Below are 20,270 nucleotides of genomic sequence, written 5' to 3' on the forward strand. Positions count from 1 at the left end.
ATTATACCCTCACACCAGCCATTATACCCTCACACACCAGCCATTATACCCTCACACACCAGCCATTATACCCTCACACACCAGCCATTATACCAGCACACACCAGCCATTATACCAGCACACACCAGCCATTATACCACCACACACCAGGTTCGTTGTAATATATCTCGTTGTCGTCGGTATGGGAGCGGGAGAGCGCCTCGCGGGAGAGGGGGCCGGAGCCCCGGTAGGCGTCAGCGCTGAGGTAGGGGGCGGCGCCCCCTATACCGTTACTAGAGAACTCGTCCTCGTACCCCGCGGGGGGATGGGGCGGGCTGGGGTCACCCCCAACCAGAGGCGAACGGGGGTCTATGCCTGGCCATGCCCCTGAAATTTAATTAGCGTTAATAATCGTACAGATGGATATATTCTTTGTTAGTTATTTGCGTACCGGCAGTCTAGTAATTAAGGCGATATTTAGTAATCGTCTAATCGAGGTGGTAACTGGTAATCAAGATTTCATTTAAAATAGTCTTTACGACGGTTAATGCATTCGTTGACAGATTATTATTGTTTATTTTATCTAATTACAGACATGATTATCAATTGGATAGGAACGAAAGCATCACGATTTTTCAGGACAGGAATGAAAATTAACGTTATTTCCGTTCTTAATGAGAAGCATTATACATTGCCTTTATATGAATTTTATACAATTATTAATTATATGCTAAGTGAAATTTTATCTAGTTTTTATACGTTATACAACGGGTATCATCAGTATTCAATATTATTTTGTCGTCCGTATACTCAACAGGATCTGCCTATAAATTATCTGTTAATTTCTCAAAGTAAAATCAGGCATATAATTAATAACTCATCATTGTTAAATGCGATCTAAGATTCCATACAATAAAGTACGATTAAACCAATGGACTTCAACAATGGGCCCCTCCATGACACCCACTGTACACTACCATTAATACTCCCATAAAAGTACTTATTCCTTTAGTGCAAATAAACAACACGCAAGCAAACTCAGCGCACCGTCCGGGAACCAAGGAACTGGTGAAGGAGAAGGCGCCTCTGCCGATCGCAAGTGCGGCGGCAGAAGCTGGTTCGACGCACCTAAATTAAACGAAATTCTACAATTTTATATATAAATATTATAGATAATTTCAATACTAAAAAGTAACTCACTACGGACAAGTATTGATCACACGGGGTTAGATTAAATCCTCCCATACATTGAAGTAAGGTACTATCAATGAGTAAGATTCATAAGTTCAAAACACCTACAGCCATACAGACACAAGAAAAAAGGCAACACAAAAGTGGAATACATAAAAAACGGATATTGGTAAAGCTTCAGTTTGAAGAATTAGCTACTTGAAGTTATAACACCCACGAACACTACTACTACCACCACCACCACTACACGTACATTCTTCCAACAACCTAATTACAGTATAACAAATTTAATTGATGCTTCAGCATGGTCTCAAATGGACATTTGTGATTTGCTGAACGCCGTGGGGCGTCAAATGCAAAAGTATTAAAGTTTTGCATAGATTTCAGCCGGCGTAACTCTAGAATTTTTGAAGTCATCGGCCTGGACTCGATGAGACCACAATTGATTTCTCACTTTTCAGAGCGTTCATCTTTTGTCGTTCCTTAAACGCGTACGAACGATTTTTCTTCAAAATTTCTCCAGGAAAAATATCAACGGTCACACCAGAACGAGGGAGAATACTCGTAAATTAAGATCACTTAGGATGAAGGTTGTTAGGTATCAATCAGTGAATATAAGTTCAGGGATATGGTTTTGAGATCCTTGGTTGCAGCTATTTTTCGTACATGTTAGATCCAACTTTTTGAAATAAATTCCCCTATAACGCAGACTGGTCGTAGGTTATCATTGGCACTCGTTTGAATATTATACCTCGAAGCCTAAAACGACGCATTAGTTCTCAGTTGTCGCAGTCTCCCCAAGAACGGAGGCTGGGGCGTCTCTAAACAGCCCGCCGATGTGGCGAGTCTTAAGTCTCACCAAGAACGGAGGCTGGAGCGTCTCTAAACAGCCCGCCGATATGGCGAAGTGTAGGACCTGAGGCCTTCAAGTCGCTCCTGACGCTCATGACACCTCGTGACGTGACGTGTGATGGGACACAGCACGTGTAGATATAACCTCCGCCACACTTGTTAACTGGTGTCCCTGTTACACAAGTGACATCAGACATGCTTCGAACGACGAAGCGTTTGGTGCAGAACAAATTGATGATCGTTGGCTTTTGTGTCATATAACGCATACAGTGTAGGATACAATAGGGATTAACGAGCTTCCTAAACATGAGCAGGAAGACAGAGCTACTCACCGCCTTGTATGAGACACGTGAGCAGGAATGTGCAGGGGGACAGAGTGCCTTCGCTGTTGCACTCGGACGGAAGGCTGAGCAGATTGCGGAGCAGCCAACCGCCGCTCTCGACTGCGGCACAAGCGCGATATTCGCTACAGCTTTCGAGCGTGAGCGTGGGAAATGAGCGGCGAGGAGAAATGAGCGGCGTGGGGATAAATGAGCAGTGAGGAAAATGAGCATTGAGGGAAATGAGCGGTGAGGGGAAATGAGCGGTGAGGGGAAATGAGCGGTGTGGGGGGAAATGAGCGGCGTGGGGGGAAATGAGCGGCGTGGGGGGAAATGAGCGGCGTGGGGNCGGTGAGGGGAGCTTTCGGTTAGGAGAACGTGAGAGGGGAAATGCTCGAGAAGAAATGAGCGAGGGAAAATGAGCGAGGGAAAATAATCGAGGGAAAATGAGCGAGGGAAAATGAGCGAGGGAAAATAAGCGAGGGAAAATGAGCGAGGGAAAATGAGCGAGGGAAAATGAGCGAGGTGAAATGAGCGAAGGGAAATGAGCGAAGGGAAATGAGCGAAGGGAAATGAGTGAGGAAAATGATCGAGGGGAAATGAGCGATAGAAATGGGCGAGAGAAATGAGCGAAAGGAGGAATGCTCGATGTTAATGCTTTATGAAAAAGTTCGATAAGATGGCGTCAGTTGATGACGCCATATGGCGGTAGAGGAGCGAAGTACCAGAGGAATGTTCCATGGAATGTTCATGAGGATTGTTCCATGGAATGTTCACGGGGAATGTTCCATGGAATGTTCATGAGGAATGTTGATATGGCTCATACTGAAATTACAACAATATATCAATTGGTGAATTATATTGCAGTTGAATTTTCGGAGAAAGAAAGCCGGGTTTATATTTTCGGATGTACATATTTCTGTCATCTAGTTGAGAACAGGCGGTAGAAAGACTTGCAAATCCATTAACCAGTTCGGAGAAAACCTACTTAATTACAGAGTTGAATGATTGAGATTAGATTAAACAGGTGAAGCTGTAAATGATTATAAATTAGGGCATGCACAATGGAATTTGTTTTAAACGAATAAGAACATTATATCTCCATAATTTTATCTAAGAGTAAACAGAAATTTAATGAATATGGCAAGTCAAAAGTAATCGTCGAGAAATTTTCCTCAGCAGGTAAAACCAAATGCAACAGCACAGTACATGTAGAGCGAAAGAAGTAAAAAAATTGCATCTCTTGTTATAAAAAAAAATTACTGTTCACTTGTATCAAGTAGTCGAATGCATGTAAATGCCGAGATAATTCAGAAAAACGTATAAAAATTTGGGAGTTCACTGTGCACGAAAACTATGTGAAAGTATCAAGAAATTAGCGAAATGCAAACATTTGCAAATAATGTATGCACAAATGTATTTAAGAAGCAAATAAATTTATTGTGAGCCCCCGTTCAAGGCAAGGGAAACTATTTTTACAAAAATAATGAGTGTGAAATCCATTCTCAAAAGTTTCTTAACGAGACCATAGAATCTAATCTTTTTGCTGGATATTTATTGAACGGATTTTCAAATGCTCGCAAATCGCAAGGCGATTCATAAATCAAGCAGTTTTCGAAAAAATCATTCAGTGCTTCGTGCAACCATGCACATCATCGTTCATGATCTCACACATACAAGTGCGAACTTCGAGAAGGTTATCCTGCTGTTCATGGAACCCGTTTCCCTCAGTATGTTTAAGAAGTTAAATGTTCGAGAGGTTGAAATGAACACTAACCTGTAGTCACTACGCTGTGTTTAGAATCTTCACGCCCTGTCAAGGAAATGAATTTTTCTTTGGTGTGACAGTATACAATGCAAACGTAGCGCTCAGAGATAGGTTCACCCGATGGTATGCAGCACTTCTAGCGCACTTTATTGACAATTCATTGAGCTATGTACAATTGTCAGGAATTTACAGTAGGTCATCCAAAAATGTCTTAGAACAACCATTGAAGTAGCACAAAGAGTTTTGAGCACCTGTACACACATATACGGTAACTTACGTTGAATACTTTTAGAATGCGTGCATTATAATTATTATTCAATACGCTACACCATTCACCAGCAAATAAAAAAAACTAACTTTTATTCTCGGTAACCAGAATTTCACACAAAACTATTTTAAAGCAATATAACTGGAATATTTACCTCTATAAAAAGCATGCCAACCATTATAAAATAATTAGTGAAGAAGAACTCTTACATTTTCTAGTTCTAAACAGTTAAGCAGCTAGTTCCACTAGCAACTAAGCACAAGAACAGATGCAAAAAGGATTAAAATACTGGAAGCTGAATTTTAAAGCTACAAGGTCATCAGCAATGAAACATTTCGAGGTACTCTACCTCAGCCGAGCAGAACAAAGCTACATGTACTCACTTTGACCGCTTGAGGAAGAAATAGAGCAAAAGAACATGGAGGTAGACAGCAAAATCTTGATAATGTTTCCTAGCGTCGCTTTCCCACTCTTCATCTTGGTAGACGTTCGCCGCGAAGACAACGTAGCGTGGATTTCATCAGGTGAAGACTTGATCTCAGTCTCCGTATTTTGGGAGGACTTGGAATTGTTGTTGTGATCGCGTGTTTGTAGTTGGCTGAATTTATGAGCATGTGAAGGAGGTTGAGAGTTTGGGAGAGTTTTGAGTGGAGTTCGAGAGCTAAGGAAGTTGAGAAACTTGAAAAAATACATAAAAGTTAGAAAATCCCACAAATGTTTACTCCCACATTTGTCCTTGATATGATGAATGACTTGCGCAATAGCAGATATGCGACAATCTGAATGGACAAGCGGCGTGGTGCCAGTGGCAGACGTCACGACATTCGGCTCATCATCATTCACTTCTCTATTTTTTCTGATTGACTGTATTGTTTTCACATCATATCGATTGGCAGATGTCTCAATTGATTGTGTTTGACGAATGAAGACTTTTTCTTCTTTACCACACCGATTAATTGTCTTCCGTGGATCGTTGGACAATCCGGTTAAATGTGTTAGTTTATTTTCACGAAGATCGTGGTTCAAAATTTCTGATCGAATCTCGCCCATAGATTTCAATTTAATAGAGCCCTTTATATTTGAGCTCTTCTTTACATCAGAAGAGCCTTTAAAACCTCTTCCATGAAGTTTCGGAATAGCCTCTACTTCGTCGATCAAACTAATAAAGGAGTTACAGCTAGATTCTATAAGTTTTTCTGTGACTTCTTCAGTCACGTTTTCTATACATGATTCTTGGGCTAACATTCTCATTTTGACTAGGAGAAATCACTTCGTTACAATTAAAACAAACTACAACCTAAAGCTATTTACAAAAATATGCACCTTTGATCAAAAATGCACCATTTCATCGGTGAATATTTTTTTCTAATATAAAATTGGCTCACTAGTCATATAGATAACAAAATATCTGATTCATAGCAATTAGTGGGGCCACGAGTTGTAGATAAATCGTAAAATTTCACTACTAAAATATATCGAGCCGATCTCTGCGAAGGAGGGAAAATAGTGAGCACTCTTATATGAACCATAGGAAGAAAATATTTTTCTTCATTTACTCCTATATTTTTGTATAGAGTGTCAGGCCGGCGGTCAAAAAAAAATCTAACTCCAGGAACCGAGAACAATGAAGATAATGGAAGAAAAGTGAACTAACATGAAGTGTTTTACATCAAAATTGCTCTTATATATCCTTGCAAATAGGCAGTACAAAATTAGATAACAAGATAAGATAGATATTTATAGATATAGATAGATTAGATATTAGATAGATACAGATAGATTAGATATTTGTTGTAGGCGTAACGCAAAGAACATTCAAACGAGTGATTAAATCTCAAAAAGGGGGAAATAGCAACGATTTGATGAAATTTTCCATAAAAAGAAAAAAGAAGTCTTATAGAAATTAAAGTTTAGATAGTAATAGAGGGATGAGCGTCAAAAAGAGAAAGTGTTCAAGAAATAAACTCCAGACTCTGGCAATGTGGGGAAGGGGATCAAGTGTTGCCGTCGGCATCAGCGCTTGTTCATCTTCGGGCAATTTCGCTCATAGTTCTGAAAAAAGTTCAAAGTTATTGCGAATCAGTTTACAGAGTTCAAATATTTGTCAGTCATCTACCACAATATCGATTCAGTGAATTGACTCCCCGACTACAAACAATACCTTTATATATTTACTATACTCCTGTATACGAATATACGGCAAAAAGCGAATTTGTTGGCAAAGGAAAAAGAAGCGAGTTTACATATTATGAAATGTTATTCAATGAATAATCGCAAAATATATCTGTTCAAATAAAAGACGGCGTTGGCCATTTCTATATTACAAGTAATCCAACTTTGGTATCCTAACTTAGTGCAATTGACTCCCAAAATTTGAAAACACGAAAGGAAAATTTAATGTACAGTAACGGCAGGGATAATTTAGAGATGACGAAAAATAAATTATATATGCAAACGTAAAATTAATTTGTTGCTTCAACGTCTGGCTTAACCTCCAGAAAGAAAAAAAAGCGGTTCTCCAACATTCAAGATTACAAAAATAGGATTTTAGAGTCTGTTCATGAATAGAAAAAGTCGCTGTGCTTGGCTAGCCTCGTTTGGCCTCCAGGTTATTTTCATGGTCTTAAAATACAACGCCTTTGATAATAACAGGACGCAACCACTAGGTCGTTAGCACTGTAGGTCATTTCTTCAATAGGAAGAACGATATTTCAAATATAGATTCGTGATCGGCATAATCGCACGCATGAGGTTTCTTCACTCAAGCAGTTTTTGTTCAATTGCAACATGGTTCACGCGATGCAGTCATTGGACTAATGAGAGAAACAATCGACTAATTATAACCGCTGGACCCCACGCTAGTGTTAAGTATAAGAGCATCATATCTTCGGCAATAAAGTTACGAGGCGCTGAACAATAAACGTCCCGATGCATGGATAGCAAAAAAGTCAATAAAATCTACAACACCATTTACGTCTCATTTAACACCACGGCGACAAGAACCTCGGAAATAAGTTTCGTATTTAATCAAATAATATTTACATTTTTGCAAACTCTTGATATAGTTCGCACCTGTCGGCAGGATGAATAAGCAATTATCTGTAATCGAAACGAAGCAGATATTCCCATGCATAGCAGACAAAGGGATAAGTTAGCTCGTTTGTTGATACGTGAGGCAAAATAAACATTTCTACCGGCGCGCACGTCGCGATCGCTCACAAGACCACAATGCACCGGCTGCAGGAAATTCAAGAATAATATCGTTTTCTCCCCGCAAGCGTTCCGAAGACGGCGCAAGAACAATCGACTGGGTAGTTATGTGCTGATGGTTTCCTTTAATTCAGCATCGAATTATTGTCCCTGTAGCGGACAATGGAGGCGGAAACTACGTCACAGTAAATCTATTATTTCGGTGGACAAAGAAATGTGCCAAAAACGTATCTCACACTGAGGAAGTCATTCGGTTGACAGGGACTCTTCTGAATCGCGGAAATCGAGTCAAAGCAGTTCAGCGGTAGAATGAAGAACTAATTGTTTCAAGGTAAACCTAAGTAGCAATGAAACTAAATGCAACGGGATCTAATGAGATTACAACCATGTTAGCATGGAAGTTATTCAATGTTAATTGGGCAATGTAAAAGAGTCTGTTTTTGTCGGACGATTAATATAGTAAAGTGAAGTAGTTGAGACCAGAATAAGGTCAACTCAGGACTGGAAAATTAAAGTACATTATCTTGGTGGTTGGGAATTTACATTGTATCTGGGTGGTTGGGATTAACATGAATTCGTTGGAAATAAAGTGATAAATTTGAGAGCAGAAAACAAGTTTTTTTTTTCTTTGACCGTCCTAAGGTAAATAAGGCTGGCGTACACGTTAGGGAAATGAAGACCATTAACATGGAGGTTAAGATGGCTAAATAATGTTAGCATGTAAATTATGAACGTAAAAAGCCAGTTTTTACGCCGAGAGTTGATTGATGTTAAAGAAGAAGCGCATCAGCCTAACGCCTGTGATGTCTGGAACAATTGTGGAGCACTGCCGCAAGCAAGAGAGTTCCCGCGTCAGAAACTGGACAGAAAGTTGGCCAATGAAGCAGCCTCGAGGTTCATAAACAGGGGAAAATAAATCCGCGCGAATTGGTCAAATAAATCTACACGCAGATATTGAAAAGTCCACACGCAGACTTTGACAAATACACATGCAGACTTTGACAAATCCACACGCAGACTTTGACAAATCCACACGCAGACTTTGACTAGTCCACACGCAGGCTATGACTAGTCCGCGCCAGACTTTGACAAGTCCAACCACAGACTTTGACAAGTCTACCGCCTGTCTCTTATACACATCTAGATGTGTATAAGAGACAGTTTATATACATATTTGTATNTAAGAGACAGGACTTTAACTAGTCCACACGCAGACTTTGACTAGTCCACACGCAGACTTTGACAAGTCCACACGCAGACTTTAACTAGTCTACACGCAGCCTTCGATAAGTCCGCACGCAGCCTTCGATAAGTTCACACGCAGCCTTTGACAAGTCCACACGCAGGCATCCTCATATAATAAATTGTAGTCTGTTCACGCTATAGCCTATAGGAAACAAACTGAACTTTAAATATCATGCACAATAACCTTGATTCGCTTTTATATCGCTGGACTCAGGCTCGTGAACAAGATTAGCATGATTATCGGGCTGATGTTGATGTAGTATATAACTATAAGCCAGCCAAGTGAGAACGTATGATTTTTTTTCGTTCAAAGTAACAATCGTGAAAAAAAAGAAAAGTAGTGCGCAAGATATGTCATTCATAACAGGAAACGCCCATCTTTTCAGTGGTTGCACTTGGGATAAAATGAAAAGTTGTCAGGTCGACTTTCCTCTTAGCCTGAGATGGGAGCAAGTTTTTAGCAGCCGGTCGACCTGACGCGTGCTATACCTAACCTTGCCGGGCACAACGCAGGTAGCCTGCCTTGCCATGCATGCTTTCCTTTTCTATAACCCGAGGGTAAGAAGAAAGTTGGGTAAGGATCTGATGTCTTCCCTTCGATGACTTTGAATCTTTGAGCCTCGAAATCGGCTGTCACCAGGCCTAGCGAAGTAGCGAGTGCCGTAGCATTTTTTGCTATGTGAACGAAAAAGGTTAATAATTTCACCACTGATTACTCAGCTGTCGCTTTCCCATTCACCGGGGACTTGCACGAACATTACATAAACAAGTGGTGATCCGAACTACGGTAGTGAGCTCAAGTTGAGGAATACCACTTATATTGAAACTATTACATCCGAATAAACGTGCAGAAGTTATTCAACTGCTAACAACCAACTAATACTGTAATCTTGAACTAAAAAAATTCGTGCGAAAAGTTTTAAATATTTTATGAATGAAAAAATGAATTCATATTTAAATAATTTCCCTCTATATTGGCCATTGCCTAACCATACGAACAGATTTTGTGCAATTTTCAATCAACGATATCCAGCCTCACGGTACGTACTTCTCCTTTGCTCAGGTGAAAAATATTTTTCTTGTACATAAATCACTGATTGACATTTCCATACACCACCGTAAATTTAAAACATCTTTTCAAGGTATTGAACTATTCGACGGCGTAATTTATGCAATAACAGTTGTGCACGACCTAGTTAAGAACTTTGCACAAAAGCCATTTAAATGGCGTGGGCGATCTGATTGTCTACTTCTTCGACGTTCCAAAAGTGAAACGGAAATTGCTGACGTGTGAAGCGTGAAGCTCCATGATGCTTCATGCGAACAATTGCAATTTCGAGAGAAAGTTTTAAAGAAAACTTGTATTGAACTAGTGAAAAATTTCTTGCTAGGGGCATTGTTGGGAATACTTGCTTCTGATATGAAATAGCGCGTAGAAAATCCGAAGATAAGGCTGTGCAGATTTATATTATAAATAAGAATAGCATCGGCAATCAAAACTTTTAGCTGTTTGACGACTGTAAATTCTCTGTCAAAACAGAGGGGTTTCATGCACCAAAATCAACAATAGAAATGTCAGTGGAATGAGATGAGCAAATTTTTAAAATTAACTTCCTTTTTGCAAAACAATTTTTTTACCAAAGAATTTCGAGTCATTTAAGTCGCTGTTATCCAAGAGGAAAATTGTCCCGCATAAAAGATTGAATGAACAAATTCGTTCAAATTATACTGGAAAGGAACGAACCGTAATCAATCAACAAATAACTAGGACCGTAGCTTATAATCATAAACTGAGATTCATATCGATTCACATTACCTTCATAAGCATAACAGGATTTGAGCGTTCACTTTAGTCTCAGTAAAATTAATTTAAGGTCTTCATTAAAGTTACGTTTTCTCTTAGATAAAAATTTCATATATTTTTCGTGGTTTCAGTTCATGCGAAGCAAACGAAGCTTCAGGGAAAGTGGTCGTTGTTAGCGTCGTTGTTGCTCTTGCTGCGATCACCTCGTAGAAAGTTAACTAGTCGCCGTGCGCGCGTACGTTTTGTGTTCGTGAGCGCGCGAAACTTCTCAGAGAGCGTGCCGTATACTTGATATTGCTTCACACAAAATAGAATAATAATGATATAGAAAAAAGTCCATCAGAAGGTGTTCCATGAACTGGTAATAAATGTCCCTTGATATTTAATGTCCACTAACATCAATGCTTAGACTTTTTAATGTAGGCTGAGAAAATTTCTTCCGCATTTTTTTCAGTTAATTATAATTACGTATTTGAATATAACATGGTTGGATGCGTAAATCAACGTTTCTGCAGTCCGATTTTTTAACATAAATTATTTTTTTTTGTATGAAATAAAATTAAAGTGACCTCAAACGTGATGAGCGTCTGGCAGAAATCAATAGGTTGTGTTCTGAATGAGCAAGCATCATGGCCGAGGTCTCTGCCTAGCATGAAGTTTTCAGGAAGGTGCATGAACTTTCCATTAACTTTCACGCTATGAAAACAATACATAAATAAGCGATAATGAATGAACAAAAGTAAGGAAAAATCGAATGACTGTAATATTAAACGCAAGTTTAATATTACAGAGTTAATACAAACTCATCACATTTTGTTGGCACAAGAAAATGAATAAGTGACTTGAACAAGGGGCCTACCAGTGGACTCAAACAAGTGTTAGGCTCGATAGAAAGCGTTGGTAGTTCCAGATCAGATGGTGCGAAATAAATTGGTGAAATTCATGGCTTCAAATCATTAACTATCGGTTTTGTAATCATCGTTACACAATTCCAAAGTTAAAATGTTAATTACACTAGGAAATTCCTTGTCATAAGAATGAATCACTTGCCGAGAGATATGAATAATAAAGCAATTTAATTATTTTCTTGAATAAAATCCCGCTTCCTTTGCTTCATTTATTCAGCTAGCATTGCGCTTCCCAATTAGATCGTACAATGTACACGGGCAGACATGTGATCTGAATATGTAGAAACTGCGCCCTTGTTTCATCAAAATTCCTTCTTTGAACTTTTGAGATAGAGTTATATTTTATAAAACTTAAGTAAACTGCTGTCCCCATTTCTCCATTAACTCCCTTCGACCAAACCTAATTATTGTAATTATTGAGACGTTTACTTGATATCTCAAGTTTGAGGTGATTACTGTGAAGGGAATATATTAAGTAAGCTATACATTGCCAGCAGTATTGCAACACATGCGTCCAGGAAGGGAATAAGATAAAGGCTTGCGACATGAGCCGTGATGCGGGTATAATAACTCCATGTAATATTCTACTCTTATTGTCGACGTAATCATGGCCGTAATGTTGTTCTTACCGGAGACGTAAATCTCGACCGGCTTGCAGGAAGGCCCTACCTTCAACACGGTCTAAAATAGGTGCGCCTTCCAAGGTCCGTGCAGAGACGCTTTTGAATGTTGATGACGATTTTATTCATTCTTGACTGTGTTGCTTGAAAAAAATTAATACAATTATCATATAATTTCCTGGATGATGCACTCGAAGAATTAAGCTTTAAACATTGTAAACTTTTAAACAGCTCCATGAAATACACGAGTATAAGTGTCCGGCTTTATGGCACTTACAACATGTATTTACCATATTTATTCATAAGAGTCATTAATTAGTTATAAATTAGTTAAATTATAACACAGTTTGCCAGTGTTCGATTCACAATAAGTTATGTACAACATAAGTGTTTTCTTCGGAATAACTTGTTCAAAATTTTATGACAGAGCAACCGTTGCCTTCACTGCAACGAAGTGTATCTCCTTTGTAATGCATGAAGCAAATTATATTCAATTTCGGCTAAATCTCGTCAAAAATTTCCACAGGAATGTGGCATGACTCTAATTATAATTCGTTGATATTTTCAGTTTTGCATAAAGACAAATTTTCGCTCCCCTCGCAGTGAATGGGCGTATATTTACGTCTGGGTACTCATGTCGCTGCATTTCTATTGCTTTAGCGGTTCTAATTTGCAGAAAAATCAAGCCAATGAATCAACGTGCTTTTTCCCTGATTATTATAATGTTCATTACTTATTTGTCACCAACCGCATCCACTCAAGATTGTAAGATTCGAATATTAGTGGGAGAAACGATTCAGCCCGAATGGTTAGAATAAGTTTACGCTAGGTTATCTATATTAATCTTATTGATAGATACTTTATAGTGACAGTCTAGTGAATTCATAGTGACAGCCTTCGTATTGACTTTATAGTGACAGCCTTCAGAGTGGCTTTATAGTGACAGCCTTCAGAGTGATTTTATAGTGACAGTCTTCATAGTGACTTTAAAATGACAGACAAAAATCGGAAATGTATTACTGCGTAAGTCGGATGAGTAGTGTAGAGTTAATTCTCTACTATCATGCACATTTATGCTGTTGCTGCGGTATTCTCGATAGCCCAAAATATCCACATTCCTTCGACTTGTTCGGAGGGGCGAGGAAATTTATTTTCCATTTTCAATATCAATAAACGATGTTAAACATGTACGCTTGGCGAAATATCAATCAAACCGGTTCAAAAAAACTCATGATAGCGTTGATGGTTATGAAAGCAAGCCAACATTATCTGGAGAATTTTTTTGCTGTGGTTGTCCCAATTAACTGTTAGCTAATCATCGGCCATCTGTACAATGCGTAAGATTTTCCTGAAGGAGGCTGCGATCACTGCTTCAGCTATAAACGAAAAAAGCGACCCAGTTTTTCGTAACATTGAGGACTCTTAATGACGGCATGATTCGCTCCACGCCGGATTCATATCGCCGGAAAATCGCCGGAAGCAACATGGTTTGAAATTCAATGCTGTACGCCCAAGCAAATAACGCGCGCTACTTTCAGCAGTCGGAAGCTCTCGATAATTACAGGGAAACTGGTACAGGTGGAATTTGATCTTCAGAGCACAGAAACTATAGGAAAGATATGGAGTGATTTGTCTAGTCTATAGTTCACTAGAAATAATGCCCTACAATGGGCTCTTGTCTTATTGTTTCCTTTGCTATGAGAACAATTAAATTAAAAACTCGATTTTTAAAAGGTTTTTCAGTATGTATAATACTGTGTTATTTCATCTTCATCATTGAATAATTTCGTGAATGAATGTCGTTTGAGCATTAGCATGACAATAACACAGGAAGTGATATGAACCGTTCGGGTCTATCCTGGGGATAGATTGTCATGTTGCAAAATTTTTACTGAAGACAGACTTTCATATTGCCGCTTCTTAGTGAAGACAGATCATTATACTGCAAACTATTATGAAGAGAGTTCATCATGTTGACCACTTTTTATTATTTTTACGTTTAAGGTAGGTCATCATATTGATCAATTTTTACTGAAGATAGATTATCATACTGCAAACTTTTTCCTCAAGAAAGATCAGTATATTGCTTACAGATATACGCGCCAAGGGACTCACGAATTTTACGAAATATTCGTCATTTAAGACGAAGTTATAGAGAAATAAAAATAAATATTCATTTCATTTAACAGGAGTTAAAGCAGAATTACTATCAATTTTGCCAAAGCAATGTCGAGCAGAATGCTCGACCTAAAAGAAATAATGTAAAAACAACGTAGAACACTAAAAACTTTCCATTTAATTAGAGCCACATTTTAGTAACATAACAAAAGCTATCATTCCACTCGAATTCGTCGTTTTTCAGATAAGCCAGCACACCACATTAACCGGTAAGAACCATACTGGCATTAATAAGCCATTTGATTTATCCTTCCCGTTCACAATGGATCGACCTTTCTGCGAGGATCTAACGTATTTCCGGGTCGGTTTATCGCCAGCGTCGGCGACGATAGTGCGAATGTTTACGTCACGTGAATGTTCCCACCGACGCATGGCAAAGATGACCTGTGACGCAGAGCGAGCGTGTGGCTTATCAGCGACCTTATCTCTCACCGTAACAACACGTTGTTCGCGACGCAGTGTTCTTGCAAGCACTTATTGCTGCAGTTCAGCGGTCAGTAGAAACAGATATTAATTGAAACTGAAGAACTGGGAGCCCGCTTTGTTAATTGACAATGAAAAGCATAGAGCTCAGTAGCGAAATCGTTGATCAGATTAAAGGAAATCTGTTGTTCAGAATAGAATTATTACAATAGAAACATGAGCAATCCATCACAGAAAAGTGATTACACTATTTATTCCACGAACTAAGCTAATTCACATGCAATCTTTTTCAGTGATTTAGTCAAGGCATTGGCCACACATCAATCATATTCTGTGCCATGAATAAACTTAAATAGATTTTGAAAATATCGTGACTATTATAAATAAGTCACCTAGTAAAGGATGGCATATGTATGTAAATGATATTCCATATATTGGTTTATGTTGAATATTTCAAACCAAACGTGCAATATTTAATGAACGCGTTGAAGAAAATTGCAACGTTGAAACCAATTATTTCTGGACTCAGAGTCGCCATAATGGTTGTAATACCTCGCTTACTGCCTATAGTGAAATTTACCCTCCTGGTAAGAAAAGCATAGATGATGAATTTATTTCGTGCAGTGAATAAAAACTAATTAGTGAATTATAAATAAATAAAAGTGAATAAATATGTCGAGTATACCACGCCAATAAATAATTATTGTCGTGGGTTCATTGGCAAGAAAGAAAATTACACTGAACCCTTGTACGTACTTGGCTGTTCTTTTACTTTCAGTTCACGAACGGAGATTTTTGCCGGTCTTAGAAGTAATTTCAACATTTACGACTAGCCAAGAATGTTCAACAATTTATTAATCTACAAATTTCTCATTTAGTTTAATTTTAGTATAGGAATTAATTCATGTTAGATTTTGCTGATTATCGCAGCAAAGGATTACCGCGATACTAAGTGAAAAATTTACATAAATGAGTGAATTATTGACAACTGGGGGTCGTGGGGTTCAAATAAAAACAAATATAACAATGAAGTAGACGCTTCTAGAAATAAGATCATTATCGGTTATTTGAAACAAAGAAATTAATCATGCAATCTATCTGACAGCATGAGATTTTTCGTCAGTTTCTCGTGACACGAAAAATTTCGAATTGAGGTCTAAAAATAAGTATTATATATTGTTTACGCCCGAAGTCTTCATACAATTTTCAAGCCTCGTAATCTGAAAAAACGAATAGATCATGTTTAAAAACTTTTACTTTAATCTATCAAATGTACATTGATCTTGAGCAGCCTTTTGTGAGGGATAGAAAGCATTGTTACTTAACTATCGGTGTATTTATGGTATAAGTTGTTCATTATCCAAATGGCTTTTATCCCTTACACTATGCGCGGTGTTTTAGCATCCGTTGATAATGATGGGTCATCCCGAACTAGTCCAAGTTTTAGGATTGCCGTCCACAAACTTTCGCTCAGCTTTCTATGACGAAGTTTTTGCGTCCGTCAGTGCGTGCCAACTTTTTTCTTCGTCTTGCGGCAACTTGACCTTAAGGCTATAAATAATTATATAAACATAGCTTTTATTTATGATGAATTATATGCAAGAAATTGCATCAAAACCGAATATTAATTATGTTTTTAACTGTGGAGTTTCAGCGTTAAATTTTTGTAAATGACACCAGGATTATTGCTGCTCAAAATTTTTAAGTGACCCCAATGAGAAGAAAATCTGTTTCCCCACAATTAGTCAGGAGCAAACCCTTTATTTACTTCAATTTACTCTGTTTCTTTTATCACGCAAAATTTCTTATTTTATTAATATAATCAATGCTCGGATTAAGCTATATGAATCATCATTATGAAATTTATCATTATTGCAGGGAATCTACCAGTTGAAATGTCATTAGGAAGAAACATTAATAATGGCTTGTAGTTCTCATTATGTAAGCAAAAAGTCTTGAAACGAACTCTGGACAGAATTGAATAGCATTTACGCAGCCACGTAGCATTCATATAAAGCTTATGCTATAAAATTTTGCGATTCAACAATATTGTATATCTTCCTATTGCATATTCTTGCAATATTATGTAATATTGCATATTTTTGAATATTGCAGTTTTCATATGAAATTTAATGCTGTGCATCATACGAACTTATTGCAGCAAATTGACCATAGATGCAAAAAATACAACTCAGTACTCACTGCAGTGAGTGACAGAGAGCGCATTTTCTCGTCGACGAAAACGTGAAGTCACGGGCGGACAGACGGATATGGCGCGCACAATAGTGCATTTTTTTTCATAAATGAGAAAATGCGCTAAAAAGACCAAAATACGGATTACTGCGAATTTGTGCCAGGCATGCAAATGGCAGACGGCCGCTGCCTGTTCAGAGAAAGTTGAGGCCACATCTTGACCACTGGAAGGCACCTCTGTGGCAATGCTGCCCACGAGGCTGCGCGCTCTGCACAAGCGCACATGCCAATAGATCGACCCTCGATCGATCGAGTTTCGCTGTACGCCGATATTACGATGCTTATCCTTACAAGGTTCAGTCAATTTCAGTTTCGTATTTCAAGAGATTTGTCGTTCAGGAAACAATTTAAGAGAACAAATGGGTATACGTAAGAAAATTTTTGTAATTGGGTGATTGTAACGTAATTTATGCAGCGTAAAAATTGTTTTGAACAGTATAAATGGCTCAGAGAATCAATGGATACAACGTCAGTATTTTTACGACAACATAAAATCATAACTTGCAATATTGTCATGCAAATGTTCAAAATAATGCAAAAATGATTAAAATTTCGTGACTTAATTCTAAATAACGTAATTTTGTATATGATTTGGTAAATATTCGAAGTAATTCAGCATAAATACAGTTCCCACGATGAAAAGAGCAGTTGTGAAGATATCAGAGCAGTTAACTTTTGATATTCGAGCTAAAATTTTGTTCCGTGCTATTGTTCACGTCGTCACTCACATTTTATTAATGGAGCCAACTTTTCAATCGGGGAAATTCAATCACGAATTATATATTTTTACGGATAAAAAGGGATACGGGACAAGACCCAGTGATATATAGTTGATGTATATTGGTCGAAAATTTGTACGGGGCCATGAGTTATAGAGTATTTTAACTATAGTTTCAGGATTTTTTTTCTCGGTAACCTCATTCCAGCAGTGAAAACTCAATCCCCTCAGAAAATTACGCCGAAATAACAATGAATTATCGTTGATTCAACCAAACAACGTTTAATTTATTCTAAGACAGATGTCTTGTGGGATATATTTTCAGTTCAGTCGTTTATCTAGAAGTTATGCATCTGAGTTACCTGCTAAAAACGGCAGACTTTTAATTGCTGTTAAACAATATTTTAAAGTAATTTCAACGACAGACTTTTTCATTTCTATTAAACAATATTTTAAAGTAATTTAGATGACTTAACAGCGATCAGTTCAACTACTCACTTGATAACGTATGCTTGAAACCAGTTCGGCTTTCTCGGCGAGTTCTGTGAGATGAAAAAAATGATCAAATTTAATATTGGTTTCTCTGAAACCGCGGCAAATCCCGTTTTAATCCACGACAACTTTAGAAAATGCTTAAACCGTTTGCTTGCTTAATTTACTCATTACCCAAGAATTGGACTACAATGAAAATGACACAGAAATTCTTCACATTTTCGTTAGAAACGTTCCACAGACCAGCCTTATCATATTTTTCTTGCAATCTTAACAAAGAAATCTTATTTGAATAAATTGTATTGTTTATTTCCGCTCTAAATTGTTAACAGAACGGCTTTGAAAGATAAGCAGAAATTTTTGTTCCAGTAACACGTACAAAAATTATCAAAAGAGCCTCACAAAGATGAGAATATAAGAATTGAATTTGAAAATAACATCCGGAGACATCGTATTTTCTGACTACTGTTTGCCTGCGCTGATAATTTTATGAATTTCTTTGCATTCTCAGTATATTCAAATTCAACAAGGCTTTCAATGTGTCACTTTCAAGTCGGAAACTTTTCAAGACTCCGGAGTCTGTATTCGTGACGGTAAAGTTTGTACTGACGATCACAATGGTATTCTGACAAACTGAAAGCTCACATTTCTCAAAGAAGAAGAGAACAATAGCTATTAAAATTGAGCGTGGAATTTGATTTATGAGATTTTTTTAAACTTCATATATACGAATTTGAACAATATAACTTGATGCTACTGCAAGCGAAAGGGCTTGCACTATATAGCGCCACTTTCAAGAGCTACTATATCAGCCCTTGCAAGTGATTCTAACAGCCAGACATTTGCATATTAGATGAGAACTATATGCTATCATGTTAAAGCTTGACAAATACAGGAAATAAAAATAAAATATGCGCTATATTCATCTATATAAACAATTTGTTTATGTGCAATGTTCATTCCTTACCTGAAGTTACATATTCTTTAATTTGAGTTACTTATTTCATCTTTCATCTCAAGTTAAGGATTCGCAAAGTAGCAGTTAATTATGTCTTCGTTCGCCAGAAGATAGATTCTCGTTTGCCTTAACTTTGTTATTAGTTAACCAGAAGTTAGAAATGCGATAACCAACAGTTCAGGAGGAGATCCAGAAGTATACTTATATTGATCACTTATAGACCTGCACAAATATACGAGTTGAATTTTTCGAGGTTTGCTTATATTCATTCAGATCTTTTTACTGCATGAATATTGATGCAAATTGAAACCGGATAACACAGACGACAAGATTAAGTAAAAAGGTCAATAATCGATCACGTATGAGTGTCATACCAACTATATGTACATATTCGATGAAATTAATATTTATCTCATACGATTTATCTCATACACTCGACTAGCACCAGACGCTGGACACTGCGAGCCTGAGTGCTGAGTTTGTAACCAAGGAGGCAAGAGAAAGGCGCATGGCCACTCTCATGTGGGAAGCGTGAGACGCGTTGCGCGTGGTGCGCGTGCATGACGCGGCGTGTGATCGTCATGCTTGCTCGTGCATGATCACTCACTGGCGATGTGCATAAAAACTTGCAATACATTATTATCATTACGACTTCTTCCCATACAATCTGTGTGGCCTGTGAAGGAGCTTTGTCATCTGAAATATGTACATCGCTTCCCAGAGAACTGCTTAATTACCATACACTAGAGTGTACACTGTCATGTAATGTACACTGCCGTACACGAGACTCGTTTGATCTAAGTGTACTACGTATATGACAAATACTAATTTATTTTTATATTTCTTGGAAGACTTTACTCTAATTGGAGAATATACCAGTTATCTAGCATGATGAAGAATATCTGATTTCTTTCTTAATCCAAGCCTGACACTCCCCATAAAATTAATGAGTCAACTTGTCCAATTTGTGGCACACTTTCTGCATGACTCATCGATACGTTCTTATGTGGAGCCAAACTCCCTCAGAGAACGATGAACACAGCCTCACTCATATCTCTGAATGCTGGTAACAACAATGTAGCA

General features: G+C 37.8%; 1 protein-coding gene across 5 annotated transcripts in view; it reads right to left on the reverse strand.

Moving 5' to 3' along the window:
- Window positions 1-6,078, reverse strand: part of LOC108665423 (serine protease filzig) — an 11,567-nt gene extending 5,489 nt beyond the window's left edge. For 2 of the 5 annotated variants that reach the window (XM_047884540.1, XM_047884542.1), the window contains exons 1-5: window positions 4,762-6,078; window positions 2,355-2,465; window positions 2,030-2,194; window positions 1,027-1,107; window positions 148-366 (exon numbers count right to left, since the gene is read on the reverse strand). In XM_047884540.1, the coding sequence (XP_047740496.1) occupies window positions 148-366; window positions 1,027-1,107; window positions 2,030-2,194; window positions 2,355-2,465; window positions 4,762-5,629 (1,444 nt within the window). In that variant the 5' untranslated portion in view covers window positions 5,630-6,078. The remainder of the gene's footprint in view (window positions 1-147; window positions 367-1,026; window positions 1,108-2,029; window positions 2,195-2,354; window positions 2,466-4,761) is intronic. The other 3 variants (XM_047884541.1, XM_047884543.1, XM_047884544.1) reach the window with 3 other exon arrangements.
- Window positions 6,079-20,270: the final 14,192 nt, after the last annotated feature.

This window comes from Hyalella azteca, unplaced genomic scaffold (assembly GCF_000764305.2).
Source record: "Hyalella azteca isolate HAZT.00-mixed unplaced genomic scaffold, Hazt_2.0.2 contig15535, whole genome shotgun sequence".
In the NCBI taxonomy this organism is placed as follows: Eukaryota; Metazoa; Arthropoda; class Malacostraca; order Amphipoda; family Hyalellidae; genus Hyalella; species Hyalella azteca.